General features: G+C 50.1%; 8 protein-coding genes across 8 annotated transcripts; 2 read left to right on the forward strand and 6 right to left on the reverse strand.

Moving 5' to 3' along the window:
* Positions 1–185: 185 nt before the first annotated feature.
* POJ06DRAFT_110292 (Alpha/Beta hydrolase protein) lies at positions 186–2,560 on the reverse strand. The gene is made up of 3 exons (XM_056184059.1): positions 1,929–2,560; positions 1,489–1,876; positions 186–1,438 (listed from the first exon to the last, which is right to left on the reverse strand). Exons 1-3 carry the CDS (start codon positions 2,403–2,405, stop codon positions 300–302), a joined length of 2,004 nt encoding a protein of 667 aa, XP_056044164.1. The 5' UTR covers positions 2,406–2,560; the 3' UTR covers positions 186–299.
* A 1-nt stretch (position 2,561) lies between these two features.
* POJ06DRAFT_110252 (Metallo-dependent phosphatase-like protein) lies at positions 2,562–4,205 on the forward strand. Its single transcript, XM_056184056.1, has 5 exons — positions 2,562–2,709; positions 2,819–2,825; positions 2,927–3,157; positions 3,217–3,380; positions 3,440–4,205. Exons 1-5 carry the CDS (start codon positions 2,641–2,643, stop codon positions 3,830–3,832), a joined length of 864 nt encoding a protein of 287 aa, XP_056044165.1. The 5' UTR covers positions 2,562–2,640; the 3' UTR covers positions 3,833–4,205.
* On the reverse strand, positions 3,916–5,025 carry POJ06DRAFT_110289 (uncharacterized protein). The gene is made up of 2 exons (XM_056184058.1): positions 4,742–5,025; positions 3,916–4,686 (listed from the first exon to the last, which is right to left on the reverse strand). Exons 1-2 carry the CDS (start codon positions 4,752–4,754, stop codon positions 4,301–4,303), a joined length of 399 nt encoding a protein of 132 aa, XP_056044166.1. The 5' UTR covers positions 4,755–5,025; the 3' UTR covers positions 3,916–4,300.
* A 272-nt stretch (positions 5,026–5,297) lies between these two features.
* On the reverse strand, positions 5,298–6,740 carry POJ06DRAFT_238208 (putative transposase DNA-binding domain-containing protein; the record flags this gene model as incomplete). The annotated part of the gene is made up of 1 exon (XM_056185986.1): positions 5,298–6,740. The coding sequence occupies one exon, from the start codon at positions 6,738–6,740 to the stop codon at positions 5,298–5,300; it is 1,443 nt and encodes a 480-aa protein (XP_056044167.1).
* A 2,893-nt stretch (positions 6,741–9,633) lies between these two features.
* POJ06DRAFT_281674 (uncharacterized protein) lies at positions 9,634–10,741 on the reverse strand (the record flags this gene model as incomplete). Its single annotated transcript, XM_056189962.1, has 3 exons — positions 9,634–9,706; positions 9,767–10,598; positions 10,672–10,741. The coding sequence occupies 3 exons, from the start codon at positions 10,739–10,741 to the stop codon at positions 9,634–9,636; spliced, it is 975 nt and encodes a 324-aa protein (XP_056044168.1).
* Positions 10,742–11,563: 822 nt separating this feature from the next.
* POJ06DRAFT_110284 (uncharacterized protein) lies at positions 11,564–14,293 on the reverse strand. The gene is made up of 2 exons (XM_056184057.1): positions 13,530–14,293; positions 11,564–13,478 (listed from the first exon to the last, which is right to left on the reverse strand). Exons 1-2 carry the CDS (start codon positions 14,199–14,201, stop codon positions 11,841–11,843), a joined length of 2,310 nt encoding a protein of 769 aa, XP_056044169.1. The 5' UTR covers positions 14,202–14,293; the 3' UTR covers positions 11,564–11,840.
* A 162-nt stretch (positions 14,294–14,455) lies between these two features.
* On the forward strand, positions 14,456–16,214 carry POJ06DRAFT_253524 (PXA domain-containing protein). The gene has a single exon (XM_056187647.1). It carries the CDS (start codon positions 14,539–14,541, stop codon positions 16,126–16,128), a length of 1,590 nt encoding a protein of 529 aa, XP_056044170.1. The 5' UTR covers positions 14,456–14,538; the 3' UTR covers positions 16,129–16,214.
* POJ06DRAFT_295607 (uncharacterized protein) lies at positions 16,215–18,949 on the reverse strand. The gene is made up of 2 exons (XM_056190516.1): positions 18,113–18,949; positions 16,215–18,060 (listed from the first exon to the last, which is right to left on the reverse strand). Exons 1-2 carry the CDS (start codon positions 18,938–18,940, stop codon positions 16,477–16,479), a joined length of 2,412 nt encoding a protein of 803 aa, XP_056044171.1. The 5' UTR covers positions 18,941–18,949; the 3' UTR covers positions 16,215–16,476.
* Between the last annotated feature and the right edge of the window lie 180 nt (positions 18,950–19,129).

Here is a 19,129-nt window from a genome sequence, read left to right on the forward strand (position 1 = left end):
CAAAACTCGACGGTCGGCCAATGTAACAAACCAGAATACGCATCGTTTCAGGTCTATTTTTACTTCAGCCATTCAATCGCAATGATTGTCGCAGTGTACGTTTCTATTGCTTTGTCTGCTTCTGCAAGATCATCAGACACCGAAGAACGCGCAACTAGTTGATTTGAACACCACAGATTGTGGCTACACATGCCTGCCAAATTCTGCATCTAATGCGAAACCAGAACAAAGACGCCATGCCCTCGACCAAATCCTAACTCCCACATTCCACGCAAGCACTCCGCACATGACACAAAAAATCACGTCTCCTTGTGTTCGCCAAAAAGAGTCCGCCCCGGCTTGCGAAACGCGTTGGCAACAAGCTCGGTCGTACGCTCCATGGTCATGCCCAGCTGCGACTTATTCCAACTTGCATTCGCAGTCGTAGTCGGCCCCCCTGTGGCGGAGCTTGCGGCCGAATCCGCCGTACCGGATTTCGCGCCTGCACTGTCCTCCCTGCCGCGGATGATGACCATGCTGGGGATGCTAACCCCAGTCACCGGGCCCGCGCTGCCGAGGAGGATTCCATCGCTGGCAAAATGTCCCCCGCCCGACGCAAACGTGATTTTCTTTGGTGGTGGAGACTGCGACATTGATCTCCGGCTCGCGCCGCCGGGTGATTGTGACGATGATTTGACTGTGCGGAACGATTGCGGCGAGGACGACCGAGTTGTGCGTCGTTCGTCTGCGGCAACCTCATCGTCATCGACGTTGTCGACGTTGTCGACGTCGTCGAAATCGCGATCGGGAATAACTGTTTCTGAATCGACACTCTCGTGCTTCTCCACCGCGTTATCTGTTTGTTCTTGGTCTCGTCGTTTCCGAGCCTTGACGTTTTCGTCATCGATACACGTCGACGAGGAAGAAGACGACGGCGTCTTCGGTTGCTCAGTCACGCTATTCACCGGCAACTTGAGGTTCTCCAACGCAGCTCGCCGACTCACAGGCACGGAGAAGTACTTCTCCAGCACTTTCAACACATGCGGCATAACCATCTGCTGCACGTCTTTTCCCCAAATAATATCCAAATGCTCATGATCCTCAACCGGTATCGCGACCGCATGCGACGGCAACTCTTTCAGCATGACATCTATATCAACTAACGAGTCCGTGGTGCCATACAACAAATAAATCGGGCTTCGAATATTCCGAGTCGGAAACTGGGCCACTTTGTAATACGCCTGGCCATATAATCGGATAGGAGAGCTTGGCTCGTCATCAAACATTTGGAAACAGGAGTGGCGCATGATTTGAAACCAGTGCACCACAGTTTTGACGGACGCGAACGAGTACAGGTGGGCATAGGCAGCGACTTTTTGGTGGAACGAAATGTGCTTGCCATGCCAGTTGAAAAGGAAAATTAGCGATCTGTCGATTAGTCGAACAAACAACGGTGGATCTAGCCAGTCAGCCAAGCCGAAAGTAACAATGAACACGTAGAAACCTTACACATTATGCTCTGCCAAAATATGGCACTCGACAAGATCGCCTTGCGCCCGAAGAAGACATACATAAGCGTTGGCGACGCCTTGATCAGTGCGTCAACAATCCCAATACTAAGTCCTCCCGGCGCCATCGCGGGCGCGAGCGCGACAAACACCTTCACCTTGTTGTTCAACGCCGGATGCAAACTCAGCGCTGCAAATGCCTGCGCACTGCCTTGCGAAAAGCCAATGTATGCGAGCGCTTTTTGGCCCGTGGTCGAGAGGATGTAGTCGATTGTGTCAGGAATGTCGTAGAGTGCGAATTCGTCCATGGAGAAGTTCCAAAACGCGTTGTCGGAGGATTGGAGGAAGACGTGCTTCTTGGAGTACTTGTTACCACGATTGTTTCCGAGCTGGCATGAACATTAGCATAAAGTCCCCACACGACGTAGGCCGTGGACGCACCCAAACATCGTAACCGCGCTCAACCAGTAAAAACGGTAAACACCGTTTTGGATCAGTAAGACAGACCCACACTTCACTATTCATCAGCAATCCGTGGTGCAAATACACAACCGGCTTTCCCTTTGGAAAGACGTTATCCACCACCTCGCGCTTGGACTGGTAAATTCTATGCACACCCAACAAATACCCATCTGTCGTCTTGACGATATGTTCCTCGACACTATATCCGTACAGCTCACATATGTCCACGAATCCCGCCGCACTGCAAATTTCCTGGACGATCGTCCTTTCCTTTGTCGCGGCGGGCACGAATATGGCGTACATCCGCCTGGTAACATTTTCGAATAGCGCGATGACCGGTGACGGGAGACAAGAAGTGATGAATCGCAGGAAAGACTCGAGAATTACTAGGCACAGACCGAAGATGAGCGGTAGCCATTCTTGCTGCTTCAGCCGACCGAGCAGCGGAATTGGCATCGTGGCAAACTGATCCTGTCAATCGCACTTGTTGTATATCAGGTACACGACACAGCAGGGAATTATTGAAATCCGAGCCTTTCCAATGAGCAAAAGCGCATAAAGCCTGAAGGTTTATCAATTGGAAGTGATTGAAGTTGCCTGGGTGACGTCACTGGCGATCGCTGGTATTAAGTGCTGCACCTACAATCTGTCTCGTCTGACCCGAACCAGCAGAAAATCTAGCGACCGTTCCATGATCACGAAGGCGCGTGAGATTTTCATACAGCAGCCAATTCTGCTCGAGTTAGAAGCTCCTATCAAGGTACGTTACGATTCCGTCTGATGAAGTTAAAAATGGCCTGAGGGATCTGGATCTGAACAAAACTGGTGAGAGCCAGATCGGAGGGTCGAGTACGTGCTGACTGGCTTAGATATGTGGTATGTCTCCAAAATCGCTTCGTCTTACGGCTACATTGATGCTATTCAAAAGATTGCCAACTACTTCAGTCAATATTGTCTAACGATTTCGATTGCTATAGGAGACATCCATGGACAATATTATGACCTTCTCAGACTGTTTGAATATGGGGGGCTCCCTCCCGAAGCTAACTACCTATTTCTGGGTGACTACGTTGATCGTGGAAAGCAATCACTAGAGACGATATGCCTGCTGTTGGCATATAAAATAAAGTATCCGGAAAACTTTTTCATTCTGCGAGGGAATCACGAGTCCGCGTCGACTAATCGAATCTACGGTTTTTACGACGAATGTAAGTCCGAGTCATGGTTTGAGAAGCTTTCGAATTGTGGAAGCTGATGTGTACGACAGGCAAACGAAGATATAATATAAAGCTATGGAAAACATTCACGGATTGCTTCAATTGCTTGCCGATAGCGGCAATTATAGATGAGAGAATATTTACTATGCATGGCGGCCTATCTCCGGATCTAAACTCGATGGAGCAGATTCGTCGTATAATGAGACCAACAGACGTACGTCTTATTCATTGAGTATCGCAGGACTGGAAGGTCAACTAACGAAATTAATGTAGATCCCGGACTGCGGTTTACTCTGCGATCTGCTTTGGTCAGACCCCGACAAAGACATAACTGGTTGGTCGGAAAGCGACCGCGGCGTGTCATTCACCTTTGGCGCGGATGTCGTCTCTCGGTTTCTACAGAGGCACGACATGGATTTGATATGCCGAGCACACCAAGTAGTCGAGGACGGATACGATTTTTTTTCGAAACGGCAGCTCGTCACTCTATTTTCGGCGCCGAATTATTGCGGCGAGTTTGATAATGCTGGTGCGATGATGAGTGTGGACGAGTCGCTGCTGTGCTCGTTCCAGATATTGAGGCCGGCGGAGAAGAAGTCAAAGTATGGACAAGTCAGCATTGGCGGGGCTACTCCGCCGCGAAATAAGAAGAAAGGAGGGAACTAAGTGCCCTCGGATATCTTAATGGATTATAAATTTAGGCATTGGGAAAGGAAATGTATGATCCACAATGGGGTAATAGACGGTATCCCAAATACCGGAATCAACGGTTGGACTGGAGCTGCGATATTTAATGGGATTGAAGTTAAGTTTTTGCAGTCCGAAATAATTTTTACTTTCACGTTACGTTCATAGTTCGCCTTTGTCACTTGTTAACTCAGAGAAGTAAAAGGGGAGGGCTATACAAGCAACGCGTTCGCGGTGTGCTTATAATAATTATTGACAATTATTTCAAGTATGTGGAGGACTTTGAGCTCATGCGTATGTACGCTATAACATTGTCGCATATGGAGGAGCACCGTGATATACTAGCAAGCATATTGACCAATTGTAATGACGGTTTGAGCAAAATTTTGTTGACAAAGCCCTCATAATCTCACAATTCACTTTTCTGTTCTGCGCCCTGTACATTCCTTAGACCGTACTTCCAACTCTGTCGTACACCTTCACATGCTCAGTATCGCTCCTGCGGGGTGACAATATTGGAAGAGCAACTTGAGGTGAACGCGTATACAATTTTTCCGCCTCATCCTTTCCCTTGCGCTTAGGTGACGACCCCGAATCTGCTCGCAAGGCGTTAGCATTCGCGTCTAGTGCCTGTAACACGTGACCGGATGACGAAGACGAAGTTGACAGCGCGCCGCGTGAGGTTGGCCGATTAGTTCTTCGAGGGGAGCCCGACTTGCGGATGCTAAGCTTGGAGGGCGAGAATGATGCTGACGATGTGCGTGATCCGGGAGCTTTTGTTGGTGATGGTGTGCGGGGCCTTGGTCGTGGACGCGCGTGGGAGTGGTAGCGTGCTGGATTGTAATGAGCAAGACGTGTAGGCAATAGATATATGAACCATACACGTACCTGAATGATCCATTATATTCGCGCAAATATTCGTGTCCCGGTACTTTATAGATGCAGTATTGGACGGGGTGAATTCTTGATTGAGCAATCAGAATGAACGCGATTGTGGATTTTGTGGTGAAATAACAAACTATGAGGTAAAGTGACGTGTCGAAGAAGTTGGATCTAACGAAACGCGTAGAGCAAGCACAACCTAAAATCAAAAGAGCGACGAAGCAACCGGACGTAAGATCCGAACATCTCCGCCAATGGCATCTAGCACATCTTTTCCCGGCTTCAGACCCCCTTCACAATTGTCACTCAGCGTCAATGCTCGTGAATGCGTAAGTATTATTCAATGACGTACATGTGATAGGTATTATTCAGAGGAGACTGGCGAAGGCATTTGGGTGGAGGGCCAAAAACAACCAGTCGCGGGATGCAGGGACTTAACGGGAAGGAAGGATATACAGTGCAGGCTCATAATAACGAGCCGCAGGATCTGAGGTCGATGGTTCAGGGCTCACGGGAACACAGCAACACAAGAGTCAACGCACGCATGTGCCTGAAGAGGATCTCAGTCCGTCACAGACTCCCCACTTGCAAGTTTGGTGCAGTACCTCACCAGAATGTTCCTCGCCCCGTTGATGTCTCGGTCACACACATACCCGCATTGAGCGCATCTGAACACTTTGCTACGGCCGACGTTGTTCAGACGACCGCATGCTCCGCAGGTCTTGCTTGTGTGTGCCTCGCTGACCAGCACAACACGGCACCAGGGGTACTCCCTTGCCTTGTTTAGAAGGCGCCGCTGGAACCGGAAGTGGGACCAAGTTGCCATGGCTCTCGCCGTCTTGGACCCAATCCTGCGACGCCCCCTGCCTGTCACCATCTGCTGCGTCTCGAACTTTGGCAATAAAACCAGATTGTACGAACTGCACAAGAATTTGGCAGTCCGGCAATGCAGGTCATCCACCAGGTTCCTTATCCGTCGCCGGATCATTGCAGCTGCCCTCTTCATCCGCCGTCTCTTCCTGTACTCTAGCCCCTTCACAGACCACCGGCTCTGCAGGGCGTCCATCCGGTGGCACAACCGGTAGATGTGGCCAATGTCGGTCTTCCCCAGTTCAAGTACCTCACCGTCCGGACTGTACCCCGTCATAAACGTCCGTACACCCGGATCCAAGGACACGACCCGAGGAATACCTGCATGGCCTTCTACCTCCTCTAGTGGCCCGGGCACGCACAGATAAAAGTGGCCTGTATGCCTCTCCATCACCAGCCTGCTGTCATAAAGCAGCTTCTCGGGAAGTTTTATTGCACTCTTCAGGTGCCGAAGAAAGGCGAACTTCCCACTGCACCGCAGCCAGTGCTTGCTGTGGATGACGATGCTCTCCTGGAAGCACTTTTGTCGAGAGCGGTACGAGATCTGAAACGCTTTCTTATCGTTTTTGTACCTAGCTGCTCCCGACGCAAATGCCTTCAGGAGGTCATCCATCGCAGCATCCCGGATGTCGTAAGGAGTCTCCTCAAGCCAGGGTTTGTTCAACAACTCTATCGCCTCCTTGTTGATCGCCCTGGCTCTCAACGCCTTCTTCGACTTAGAGACCCCCTTATCCATTATGGCGCGCAGACATTCGTTGTATGTCCAACGCGCCGCCCCAATCCACTTCACCAAAATCTTCTTCTCCTCGGCCGTGGGGTACAATCTGTGCCTTTTGGCCTTCGCCGCGGGCTCCTTTTCCGCCTTGGCTTTGTTCGTAGGACTTCCCTTGCCCAAGTCGTCTGGTACGGAGGAGATGAGCTCTACGGAGGTGAAGGGCTCCTTCACCTCCGTCGTAGACGACCACCGAAGACAACTGGCCCAACCGTGAGCAACTGGTTCCGACCCCCATTTCTCGGCGTGGCAGGAGGAAGAGGGCAACCACAGCCGCTGACTGATTTGTACTGAACCGCTGTTCCAGAATGGTAATGGGGGCTGTTGTCGTGGTGGCTTCTGTCGTTGTTTCTGTTGAGCCATTATCGAAGATGCAAGTTGATGAACGGTATTCTGGGAGCGAGGAAAGATGAAGTGGGAACAACAGCAGCAGCAAAAGCAAGTGGAGGATATATAATCAGACGAGAGGCACAGAAAACAGAAATAGCCGGCGGTCTGGCAACTGGTGAATCCGTGTTACGCGTAGTTCAGTTGAGATTGCCATTCCGTGTTCCGTGTTCCGTGTACCGTGCGCGCCTCCGGGTCACCTCTCGGTTCGGGTGCCATCGAATTAGAAACGCGAAGTAGTACGAGGATAGTGCGGCTCAAGTGGTGGGGCTGTCCAGGGGCATGACAGTGCACATGTGGAAGCAGAGATGAAAGCCAGATTATTGCGCGCAGCCAGCTATGAAGTGTTGCACGTGATGGATGAATGTGAACAAGGAAAGAGTGTTTGGCGTTACTCTAAGTTACATCTAAGCGAGATCAATTTTAAATGCGCGCATTTTATGTATTACCGAATGCAGTTGTGCATTAGCGCCGGATGCGTTGGCAATCGACTATTACACGTGACACGCTTGCATTGGAATCTCCACTCACACATCACTCGCGCTCACGAACGGCCGCGTCGCGACTAAACAAACACTCATTCATGTGATTACACGCGTCTTGCAATGCCGCCTCGAACTACGCCTAACACGAATTCACGAGTCGCCAGACCGCGGGCTACCCTCACTCCCCTACCCCCTTTTCTCTTTCTCTTCGCTATTGCTGACTTCTGCGTCTCTCGTCTGGCTATAAAATATCTCCACCAGATTGACACTGTGCTCGGACGGTTTTCCAAGACTCGGGTGAGCGTAGAGAAAAATCGCGCTTGGACGCGTCCATATTCGCAAAATCGCACTTAACACGATACACTGTAACGCAATCGCGCTCGGACGGCTTTGCTCAGGCTCGTGTTCGCGCCGAGAACAACAAATCACCTCGCACACGCGCTGGCTTGTGTGCCCTCTCTGGTTATTAATATCTCCACCTGTCCCCGCTGCTGCGGTTCCCGTTTCCCTGTCATCGTCACTGCAACGACACTGAGAATGGATCCGGCGAGAGCAAAACCGCTTCCAGCGACGCGTTCTACATGGCCGTAAGAGGGGAGTCGTGACTGACTGAGATCCTCTTTAAACGACTGTGAGTACTTTTTGCAACTCGTACAGTCTGGTCATATGGCTAACATTCCAAAGGCACAGACGACGGGCAAGCGCGTTCGCAGGACTGGTTCCAAGAACGGCGATGACCAAGCCACTTTGGTCCATTACCAGTTCCGGCGACGCGTTCTCTATAGGGGTCAGAGGGCAGTCTCGAACCGGGATGAGTCCAAGACGGCAAGAACCAAGCCACTTGGTCCACACCGGTTCCGGCATACGTCCTCTACAGGGGTCAAGAGGGGAGCCATGACAGGCTGAGATCCTCTTTAAACGAGCATGCAGATTCGCCTTGGAACTGGGTAAGGCTAAGACGGCAAGAACCAAGCCACTTGGTCGACTACCAGTTCTGGCGACACGGTCTCGACTGTGGGCACGGGGGGAGCCGTCAGGCTCGTAAGGAACAGTGTTAGGTTTTACCTCCGGGACTCTGTTTTCCCACTGGGTTTTTGTTTTTCCCGGAGGATTTCCCTACGCCCTTGTCCAAATGGATGTTCCTTTCTATAGATTCTTGTTGGGAGATCTATATGCGAGCACAGCCACTCGCCTTTCGGGGAAGGAGGGCGGTCTCGACTGTGGGCACGGGGGGAGCCGTCAGGCTCGCAAGGAACAGTGTTAGGTTTTTACCTCCGGGAATATTTGTTTTCCCACTGGGTTTTTGTTTTGCCCGGAGGAATTTTCCCTAAACCTTTGTCCAAATGGATGTTCCCTTTAGATAGATTTATGTATGCGAGCACGTTCCTTGGTCGGCCGAGTTAACTTAGCCGTACGGGCCGAGGCGTGCGCTGAGCCTTGTCTCCTTGCCATCTGGTCTTGCCAGGTGGCATGCAGGATGGAACCACCCGATCTCGGCATTTGTTCGTAATGTTCAAAATCCGGGGTTTGGTGGCCGTTTAATACAAGTGTTCCATGATACCAACATATAGGCTTCACCCACCTAGGGCCAACCTTCCTGGTCGTCGACCATTACTACTACTTTGCAGCAATTTGCTAACTTTTGTGAGCCCAAGAATAAATCGCAAACTGATTGCTCTCGGCTGCCAGCGTGTTGCTATCGTGCCAGGGAGCATGCTTGAACCCAGGCATTTGACGCGGCAACTGGCGGCTCATTAAGGTTGTGTTTGTCCCATGAGCTCGGGCATAGCCGTACAAGACTCGACGTGAATTAACGAAGATCTACACGATAATAGTCCGATGTAACTTAACAAAATATAGCTCTATACGACGGTCAATCAGTAGGGCAGGATCAGACCACAAGCGTCCGATAATGGTCAGGGATTTGAGAGATGGAAATAAACAGGCGCTTCAGCGAACCATTCTACATATTGTCGCCGGTTTAACTGATTCGCGGCAGAAACCGAGTCAATATTGTCGCGGAGGCCTAATATCTCAATAGTTTCGGCGTTAGAAAGAAAATCGAGTATTATGCGAAACAAAATCTCCGTGGCTTTACTCGAAGCATCCAAGCTACCGACCTGCAATCGACAAAAGAGATCGCAGTCGGGAACGCTCAGTCACAAATTGTCAACTAAACATGCATCGAATTGCGAATCACCGATTCTTCATTACTATTATTGTTATACATAACCGATATAAACCCCGCTCGCATGAATTTCTTGTCTTTTAGTATTTTAGAACATAGACGTTGTCTTGCATTGTACTACATCAGATAATGACTGATGGTTTTCGTGTTAGGAATGTGGAAGGTACGTGATAAACGAAAGAGGCGGAAAGAAGTTCTACTCCTGGACCTTCTTCTCCAAGACTGCGAGGAGAGTGCTGGCATCAGCAGCAAACTTTCGAATACCGTCACTAATGATCATTAATAAATTATACGCAAAATATAGATCAACGGGAACAAGGAGAACTTACGAAAGCTTCTCAGTAGCCATCTGGTCCTCGTTGAGCTCAAATCGGAAAAGGGCTTCATCGTCGATGAATGAGACCTTCTCAAAATCAAGGGTGGACGCACCAGCGGCATCCAGCTTCTTGGGGACAGGTTCATTGGAGTTGTAGAGCTGCTCAAGTAGGGCAGGAGCGATGGTAAGGAAGTCACAGCCAGCGAGCTCCGTGATCTCACCAGTGTTACGGAAAGAGGCACCCATAACGATAGTCTTGTAACCAAACTTCTTGTAGTAGTTGAAGATCTTCTGGACAGACTGAACGCCAGGGTCTTCGGCGCCAGTGTAGGTCTTGCCGGTCGAAGCCTTGTACCAGTCGAGGATACGGCCAACGAACGGGGAGATGAGGGTGGCGTTGGCCTCGGCAGCGGCAACGGCCTGGACGAAAGAGAAAAGGAGAGTCAGGTTGGTGTGGATGTTGTATTTGGACTCGAGCTCACGAGCAGCCAGGATACCCTCGTAAGTAGACGCGATCTTAATGAGAATGCGGTCGGAGGGGATGCCGATGGACTTGTAGAGGTCAATGATCTTGAGGGCTTTCTTGATGGTGCCTTCCGTGTCAAAGGAGAGACGAGCATCGACCTCAGTGGAAACACGGCCGGGGACGATCTTCAAAATCTCCTTGCCGAACTCGACGAGAAGACGATCGAGTGCCTCAGAAGCCTTCTCAGCGGGCGTGGCACCGTGAGCCTTGCCGTACTCGACAGCGACGTCAATGAGCTTGGCGTACTCAGCCTTCTTCGATGCTGCAAGAATCAAGGACGGATTGGTGGTAGCATCCTGGGGCTTGTATTTAGCGATGGCTGTGGCGAACGTTAGCATTGGCGAAGATCGATTCATGGGGAGCGGAGACATGATAGAAGTGACCGAACTTACACTCAAACTCGCCGGAGTCGGTGACGACGACAGTGCCGGAGGCCTTTAGCTGGTCGAGAGAAGATGACATTGTCATTTATTAGATAGAAGACAGTGAAGTAGAGCAATTGGATTGAGAAGATTGAGGAAGGAAAGAGGATTTGGGCGGCGGGATATGAATATATGGGGACGGTCAGGAGTTGCCTGGCGCGGGCGAGTGCAGGCCGTAAGCGTTGGGCGGGCCGCGGCTTCAACGTGGACGGGTCCTCCTGACTGGCCCGCCAGAGCCCCCACGAGTCTCTCTCTACCCGATCACGCTTCACAAGCCAATGTTGTCGGCACATGCACCAAGTGATGCATATTTGTCGCGCGTTTCTCGCGCAGTTAAATCTGATCGAAATATCAGTCTGCCGATTCAGCGTAGATATATATAATATTCCATATTGTTTCTCATTCTCATTTTGTATGTTGGCACCGGATGGCACCTACTCCACAATCGTTGAGATCGCAATAAATTTGCGGAATGGCGTTGCCCGAGCTCGGTCGGGTCCGCCCTGCCCGGCATTTTTCTTGAGGGACTTATCATTATTTCTTATGCGATTGTTCTCCTATGTGCTCGTAATTAACCATCTATGAGATGCAAAGCTTCCCTACTGTCTGTAGAAAGTTATGGTGCCGGGTCGGCCGCTTCCGGTTATTGCCGGCGGATGTCACAATATGACGGATTGAAGCCGATCCGAGCTGAACCTGTGCTCGACACTCTGTATCACTGCGACTCATTATTCCTTGCATGTAATAATTTCATCATTTTGCATAATCTAAAAAGCCTTGCTTCTTATTACCAAGCAAGAATTTCATTTCCTGCTGCATTTGTCGAGGACTTAGTTATCCACAGCGTTTCCCCGGATCCAGCCATATCCGAATGGTACCGTGGCTCCAAGCGGCACGTACGGGTTTCAAACCTACTTGCCCCTTCAAGTCCCGTTATTCGATGCTGTCACGTCGCTATTAGGTGTTGTAGTCGTCAGTCCCCTTCACTAATGTGTATTCACAAGGATACTAGTCATCAAAAACAATTTGTTTGACACGTGGTAGGAACAGGCGTATGTCTATTTATCTCTCATGCACAATCCACTGATGACAATGGCAACGTTGACTCTATGCGACAAACAACTCAGACCGAAAACGCCTTATAATGCAAAAAGCTCATCCTGATCCTCATCTTCACCCTTAATCTGGTATCCATCAGACAATTTTCTGCCTCTAAAGCTTCCATTTCTTTTGCGCACATTTGAACTGGTATAGTCTGCGGCCATCCCGACTGCATCGCGGCTACGGTTGGTCAGATCTCCCAATGGCCCTCGATCTAGCGTCACTGTCATAGATAGCTCGTCAACTTCGTCACAAAATTCCGGCGAATGTTGGCGGGAACAAGTTCTGCTGACTTCTCTAACCAGATTGGACGTCATGCATTGTCTAGACTTCTTCGCTATGCCGCCGTGGCCCAACGACGCAAGTCTCCTACGCCCTTGCAACGGAGACGCGTTCTCAAATTCGTCAATGCCATCTTGACATTCAGTCTCTCCATCGTCCGATAACATTCTTTTCGAAAACCAATTCGGTTTTGGCCTACGGACACTAGAGCTCGAAGTCGCTGGCGTGGAGAGCAGTCTAAAATATTTATCACGAATCCGACGATTTGACCTCGGCGTCAATTTGACGACTGACGATGGCGGCGGAAACATGAATAGTAAGCTTGATGCTCCCGATGGACGGGCGACTGTTACCGTGACTGGTGATGTCGGGATCGTAGACTTAGAGTCATCGTGAGATGTCGCAGAAGAATGGCCTTGGCTCGATATATTCTCACCGAGTTGGAAATTCCTTTCAGACGACTGTATTAATTGCTCATCGTCGGTGATTTCCTGCTCATCCTGTGCTTCCATAGCGCTGAGGGGATCACTGACATGCCCTGTCGATTCATCTTCGCTGTCGTCATCAGAAACCAAAGTAAACGCCCTACCGCTGTCCTCTTGCGCCTCAACCCACTCTTCCAGACTCTCATCGTACACCCAATTCTTCGTTCTCAGACCTCTATCCAAACCCATCGCCGACCTCTCTATATCTCCCCGCCATCGCAATACCTCCTCATGTCTAAATTTTGCAGCAAACACTGTTGCCAATGCGACCGAGAACTTCGGCACATTTTCCATAAGACGCTCAATAATAGGTTTAACTTGCTCTTCAAAATCCGTATAAATATCAAGCAACGCCACGCGGAGTTTCGAGCGAATCCTGAAGCTCGCGGAAGGCGTTGTCGAAGGTGCGCTGAAATATTGCACGAAGTCCTGGTTAATGTGTCCCAAGTAGAACTGATGGATGCAAAGTAACTGCCACACACTCGTGAATCGCGTCTTAGCTGGTCCAATTGTGTTGACTACATTTGTGATGAATGATAAGTCGAACGTGTTTGGGTGGCGACAGATAATGCTTGAGACGCTAAGGATTGCTGTCTCGACCTCTTTAAACTGTGGATGGCTTGGCTTGCGAACTGCACGGCGGATAGTTGCGAAAATGTGGCATAGCGTGTTACGGAGTCTGACGTCCTTGCTGTATGTGTCGTAGAGTGGATTGACTACAAGACGGTTGATAATCTCGAGAAGGTTTGGATGTGTAATTTGCGTCACGGTTAAATTCGTCATAATATACTGAAGCAGGATGTATGGCGAACTCTTTACTAATCCGCTGAGCTTGCAAAGCATGTCGAAATTAACGAGAATATCATCAATCGGGGTAACCTCTAAAAGACTCCTCAAAAGTAATAACCCCTGATCACGGATTAGCTTGGAACCAGCAATTCCGATCACGAAAATACACACCATGTCAAATGATTCCATCTCAGCACAGTCCACTATCAAAACCGGCAGCAAATCTTTACAGATCTCCGCGTCCCGGGCCACAAGCGAGATGCCGTGTCCGATCGCGATATATCGTTTATAATATTTCAAAACCTCCATACCGTCATACCAATCATCTTCCGACACGCTGCCCAGAGTATACACGACGCATTTCCCCAACTCTATGGCAGACTTCTGAGCAAGCGTTGTAGGACGTTCATACGTCTGCAACAGAAAATGGTGAAACGCGTGGAAAATAGAACGATACGCTGCGTAAACTTCTGGAGGCGTTTTGTCACGCAGAGATAGCAGCAGATTGTCCACACAATAATGACCAGACCTGTTAGATTCCTGAGCCGGGTAGTGGACTCGCGAACGCTGCGACAACGATTTCGATTGCGATTGAGATGATTTTACTGCATACTTTCTTATATTCCCTGAATGCGCCCGGCTATGTTTCTCCCACACTGTAGCTTGTTCTAGACTATTCTCGGCACTAAATGAAGCATTGTCTCTGGCATTATTCACTAAAGATGGATGCGACGCAATCAGATTGCGTAGGGACTGGAGCTTTGAACTAAGCGGGCGAAGAACTCGGTGACATTTCGCTGTTGTCCATAATTGCTTCGGCGACGTCGTACTTACATCATGCATTGCAAAGCTGTACTCTTTAATAGTTTAGTCGCTATTGCCCGTGACTTATTCCCTATCGCAACATATATAGTTGTAGTTTATTTGCAGTTCATAACGCGCTCACGCGTTGACGCGTCGCCGTCCGTTGAAAACCTAACCCCAGAAAAATGACTTTTCCCTTGGTGTCGGTTAGTTCAAAATGCGATTTTCAAGACGTCAACCACCAAAAGACAGCGAGATATCACGAAACTCGAAACCCTAATTACAGCGGCTGCCGCCGTGTTCGAGCGGACCAAGTGTAGACGCTCGATTTGTCCACTGCACGGTCATCGACAGTCAACTTCTCACGGCACCGTATATGTCGAACACTCGGCGACATGCTAGTACCGTAAACGGTACTAGCACTGCAGGCTCGTCGAGTACGATCGGCGCCAACTCTCCCGGAGTAAGCATCCCCGGCGGATCTTCAACGCCTGTTCCGCCGTCGACAGCAGACGACGCCACCACGACGCTTATTCGAAATACCCTCGTGCCTACATCAGCACTCCAGAGGCCTTTGGATGAGACATTACCTGCATTGACGTCGTTTCCGGACATTGATAAAGAGCTGTATGGGTTCATCGCTCTGATCCTTCGTCAGTTCGTGCAAGGGTGGTACACTCGTATCGCAGACGACGACGTCGCGGACCGTGCGTTCGTGTACGAAGTGGTGCATGTTATTGCGCATGTAAGCCGTTCACTCGAGGAACGGCTGCGGAAGGTTGAATTGGAGATGCTGTTGTTGGATGACGTTCCGCTTGTGCTCGACGCACACTTACGCGATTTCAGACTGGCGAGGCAGAAAGTTGGCACCGCATATGCTGCTGGAAGGTCGTTTGAGGACATGTTTCATGCCTTGCAGCCACATCCGGCGTTAGTTCCTCCTAGGCACGAAGACGACGTTGCGGAACAATCGTCCGGTACGTCCTCTCCATCAGATGACGTCGAGAGGAAGTTTTTGGCGGTTCTGTCAAAAGGAGTGTTAGCTGTCCTGTTGCCATCAGAGGATTTGGGATCTGCAACGGAGAGAACCCTTCTACGGTCCTTGCTGGCAGACGTTGTCCTCTGGAAGACAATTGACAAGCTGAGCGAGCCATTCATGGTACACGAAATCATCTCCAAAGTTATCGAAAAGAGCCTGATAGGCAATCCAGATGCGGTTATAGAGCCAGAAGTGATCTTGTCACAGAAAACATCGGTCCCCTCGCCGAAACCAGCTAACCTGATCGACTCGGCGCGGTCGTTTATTACGTCGGTCATGTCATTTTTGTCGCTGATGCAAGCTGGGATTGTGTTCCTCATCTCGTTCGCACGATCAACACCCTCGGCTGCGCATCAACCCGGCAAACCACCAAACTCACCAAACTCCTCTCTCCTCACAATTGCGCTATTTCCCACCGCCGCCCGTCTTCTGAACCTGCCCGCGCGACAGCCATGGCTCATGTCGACGATTGAGCTTCTCGCACTCCCGCTCGTGTCATTACCTCCTGGCAGTCTAATAGACCGTCTTCTCTCGCATTTTTTCCACAAATATATCATGACCTCGCAATTCGCATGCAGCGTGCTTGCCCTCTCGCGACACACCCTGTTCCCTGACAACGGCCCCATGGCTGAACCACGACCCTATCCAAGCGAGGCCGAAAAACGCGCGATCCTCAAACGCGTGCACGGGAACATCCTGCGCGTCGTGCCCGTACGTGTACGGAAACAAGTTTTAGGCGACGATGCATTACAAGGCGTCGAGGAGCTTCTATCCCCTTTTGAGAATAAGTTCGCGAATAAACATTTGTTGTACTTTCTGTTTGACATGGTGATTGTGAAGGTGCTGCCTGAATTGGCGCAAAAGACACCAGAAGAATTGAAAGTGTGGCGGCTAGGTGAAGAAGAAACGGGCGTGACAAGTATGTAAGAGTGGGTTCCTTTTTTTTCGACGGTATTGGACTTTGCTATGGGATTATTCGGTGTCATTATTGGATTTAAAATTTGTAGGGAGCAATGCGTTTTAATAAAGTAAATTACTCTTTTTTTCAGAACTATCTTCAGTCATAGGATTCATAATTATGCCAAATATGAGCTCTCAAATACAAGCACCAACGTAAGTGCATATAAACAACTTTGAGTTACCCAACGCACGCATCCTTTTTAAAAACACCAACTTTCCCATATACAATCGAGATGAAACCACCAAAGCCATGGAGACGATGTATGACCAATAATGCCTGTCCCATAAATTACAAAACACACAGTACGAGAAAGATTACGGAACATAAAGTCTTGAAAAAGAAACGACGTCCCGACGACAACAGACGCACCCCTTGAAATTCCGAAGCGCGAGGCTGACTCTGCATTCCTCGCAGACGGCAAGGCATCTACATGGCCATAACACAATATTTCTTTGTGCGGAGTGGCATACGACGCATAGCGATGGGCGGTATGATGTCATTCCATCGTCACTGTCGCCGGCCATGCCGTAGCCAGACGTACCTGTGCTACTGGTGCCAGTCCACCTCCGTTCGTTGATAAGAGACACGAGAATCGCACTTTCGTCGTCAAAACTGTCGGAATCGGAATCATCTGAATAGTCGTCATGCAAGTTGGCGCTTCCATACAGGCGACCTTCATACTGGCCCATCCTGGACCGTGTAACAATCTCGTTTGTAGACAAATGTGCAACCATAACTCGCGCAAGCTGTCTCTCTTCCTGTGAGCGCGGCAAGAGCAAGCTCGACAATGAAATATCCAACGTCGACAGTTCCGGATACAACTCACTAGTAGCGCCGACCTGCAACATCCCTTGCGACGCGACCGTCAATGCACTGCTCGACGCACCCTCGTCATCGTCATCGTCGTTCTCAAACGCAGTTGCTTCTTCTTCATCATCCGACGGCTCAAAATCGCCGCTCGGGTCTTCCTCCGGCAACTGATCACCCTGTAAAAATAATGAATAATAATCCTCGTCAGAAAGTATATCACTCGCAGCACCAACATCCTGCTGAAGCAGTGCATTATTTCTATCCTCTTCCTCGAGATCTGCAGATACACGCCACCGCCTATTCAGCCGGAACACCGCCTTCCACGCCAGATTAATACACAACCTGAAACACCATGACAACAACTTATACGCCATTCGCAGGCGATATAATAGTACTAACCGCCCAAACCTCCCCGTCTTGCGCTGCGAAGCCCCCGCAGCACCATGTAGCATGTTCAAGTTTCCGCCGACGCGGACATTGTGACTGTCATATCCGGAGGACCTTTTCATGGAATTCTGACCGTTCGAAGAATGCCGTCGCAAAGTTGAATGTCTGCGCCTGCGTTTCTTGCTAGGACGTGGCGCCCCTACCCCAAAACTGTTATTAAACGCAGAATTATAATCACCCACCGCGTCGGCTGAAAAGGTCAATCGTTTGCGCAAGCCGCTAGATCCGTCTTCTTGGTCGGCCGGGGTTTCGTTGATGTATTCGAATCCTGCGCGTCGGTTATACTCTAGTACCTCGATCCACGTCGTTTCCGGGACGACTAAAGAGGGTCCCTCGGCCATGTACGTCGCATCGGCGGCGGATGTCAGGACCAATATCCCGAGTTTCAGGAGGCACGAGTAGAAATCCTCTGAGAGCGACACGTTGACGGTCCGGAGTGATGACTGCAAGTTCGAGGTGCCGCCGGCAAAGAGAGAGGCCAGGAGATATATAGATCCGCACAAAATGATAACATAAAGCACGGCTAGATGTGGTGCGAATCCGATGACCCAGACTGTCGGGAAGTATTGAGCGCGGCCATGGTACGTAGATACAGCGAAATATGTGAGCGATATTATACCAAAAAATGTCGAAGGAATGAGCTACACGACTATTAATATCAATCACTCCTCCTACTGGGGTTGGCATACGTACTCTATAGTTTTGAAGATCAAGCACGGAAATGACCAGGAACGTGAGATAATTCAAAGCCCAAATGAGCGATATGACAAGCACCTCAACCGACGGTCGCTGAGCGGACTGCGCTTCCTGAAATGCGAGCGAATATTCAAACAGCGTCATCCCAGTATCAGGGGACGGTACACGCCCCTGCAAAGCACTGGAGAAAGTCTCCACAAAGTGACCGGTGCAGAACGCTTTGTAGAGATACCACAAAATGTCTGGACCAGGACACTTATCTTCGCCGGCATTAATCGCAAAGTAGCTTGGTATGTACTGAGCCAATGTTGGCGAGTAGCACTTCAGCGCAGTCAGTAATGGGCCGGTAGCACGCGCCAGCTGCACGATCGCGACGGAGCGAATTAGTAGCCGAGCATAGACCGGTAAGGTCTGCGGTCGCCGGACAGACGCAAATACGACAGTGCGGTTGAGGACAATGGCCATAAGCATGCACAATAATGCAAACGGGGATGTGAGGTAAGCAACGAAAGTACCGATGCGGCGGTCCGGGATGTCTACTTCGGAGGTCTGTTTGACGATCACGGTCGCAAGACTGCGCATTATTCGAGCAAACTGAGAGATAACTGGCGCAGTGGAGGTGACGCCGACGGCTGCGGTCGACGCTGCGCCATCGACATCTGTGAGATTCGTGGACGAGAAGATCGAGGTTGCAGCGGATGCTGCCTCGGATGCGACTGAACCGGCTGTGACCATTGGCGACAGGAGAGACGCAACCCCAGAGGCTGCAGTCGACTCATATAGAGTGGACGATAGAATGTGCTGCTGATCGTTGAGCACGTCCATTTAGCAGAGTCCGCTGCAGATAGTGTTAATCGCGTTGATGATGTGGTTGATCGTGAAACCCGTGGCATGTGTGGGTTAGGGAATACCTGTCCGAATGTCCCAATTATGACCTACCTCGAATCCCCTGACGGTGTGTACAAGTCCATATATGATGGAGTATATCTACAATGGTCCTGCTTTGTCAAACAG

This window comes from Lipomyces tetrasporus (genome assembly GCF_029532465.1).
Source record: "Lipomyces tetrasporus strain NRRL Y-64009 chromosome Unknown POJ06scaffold_5, whole genome shotgun sequence".
Lineage (NCBI taxonomy): Eukaryota > Fungi > Ascomycota > Lipomycetes > Lipomycetales > Lipomycetaceae > Lipomyces > Lipomyces tetrasporus.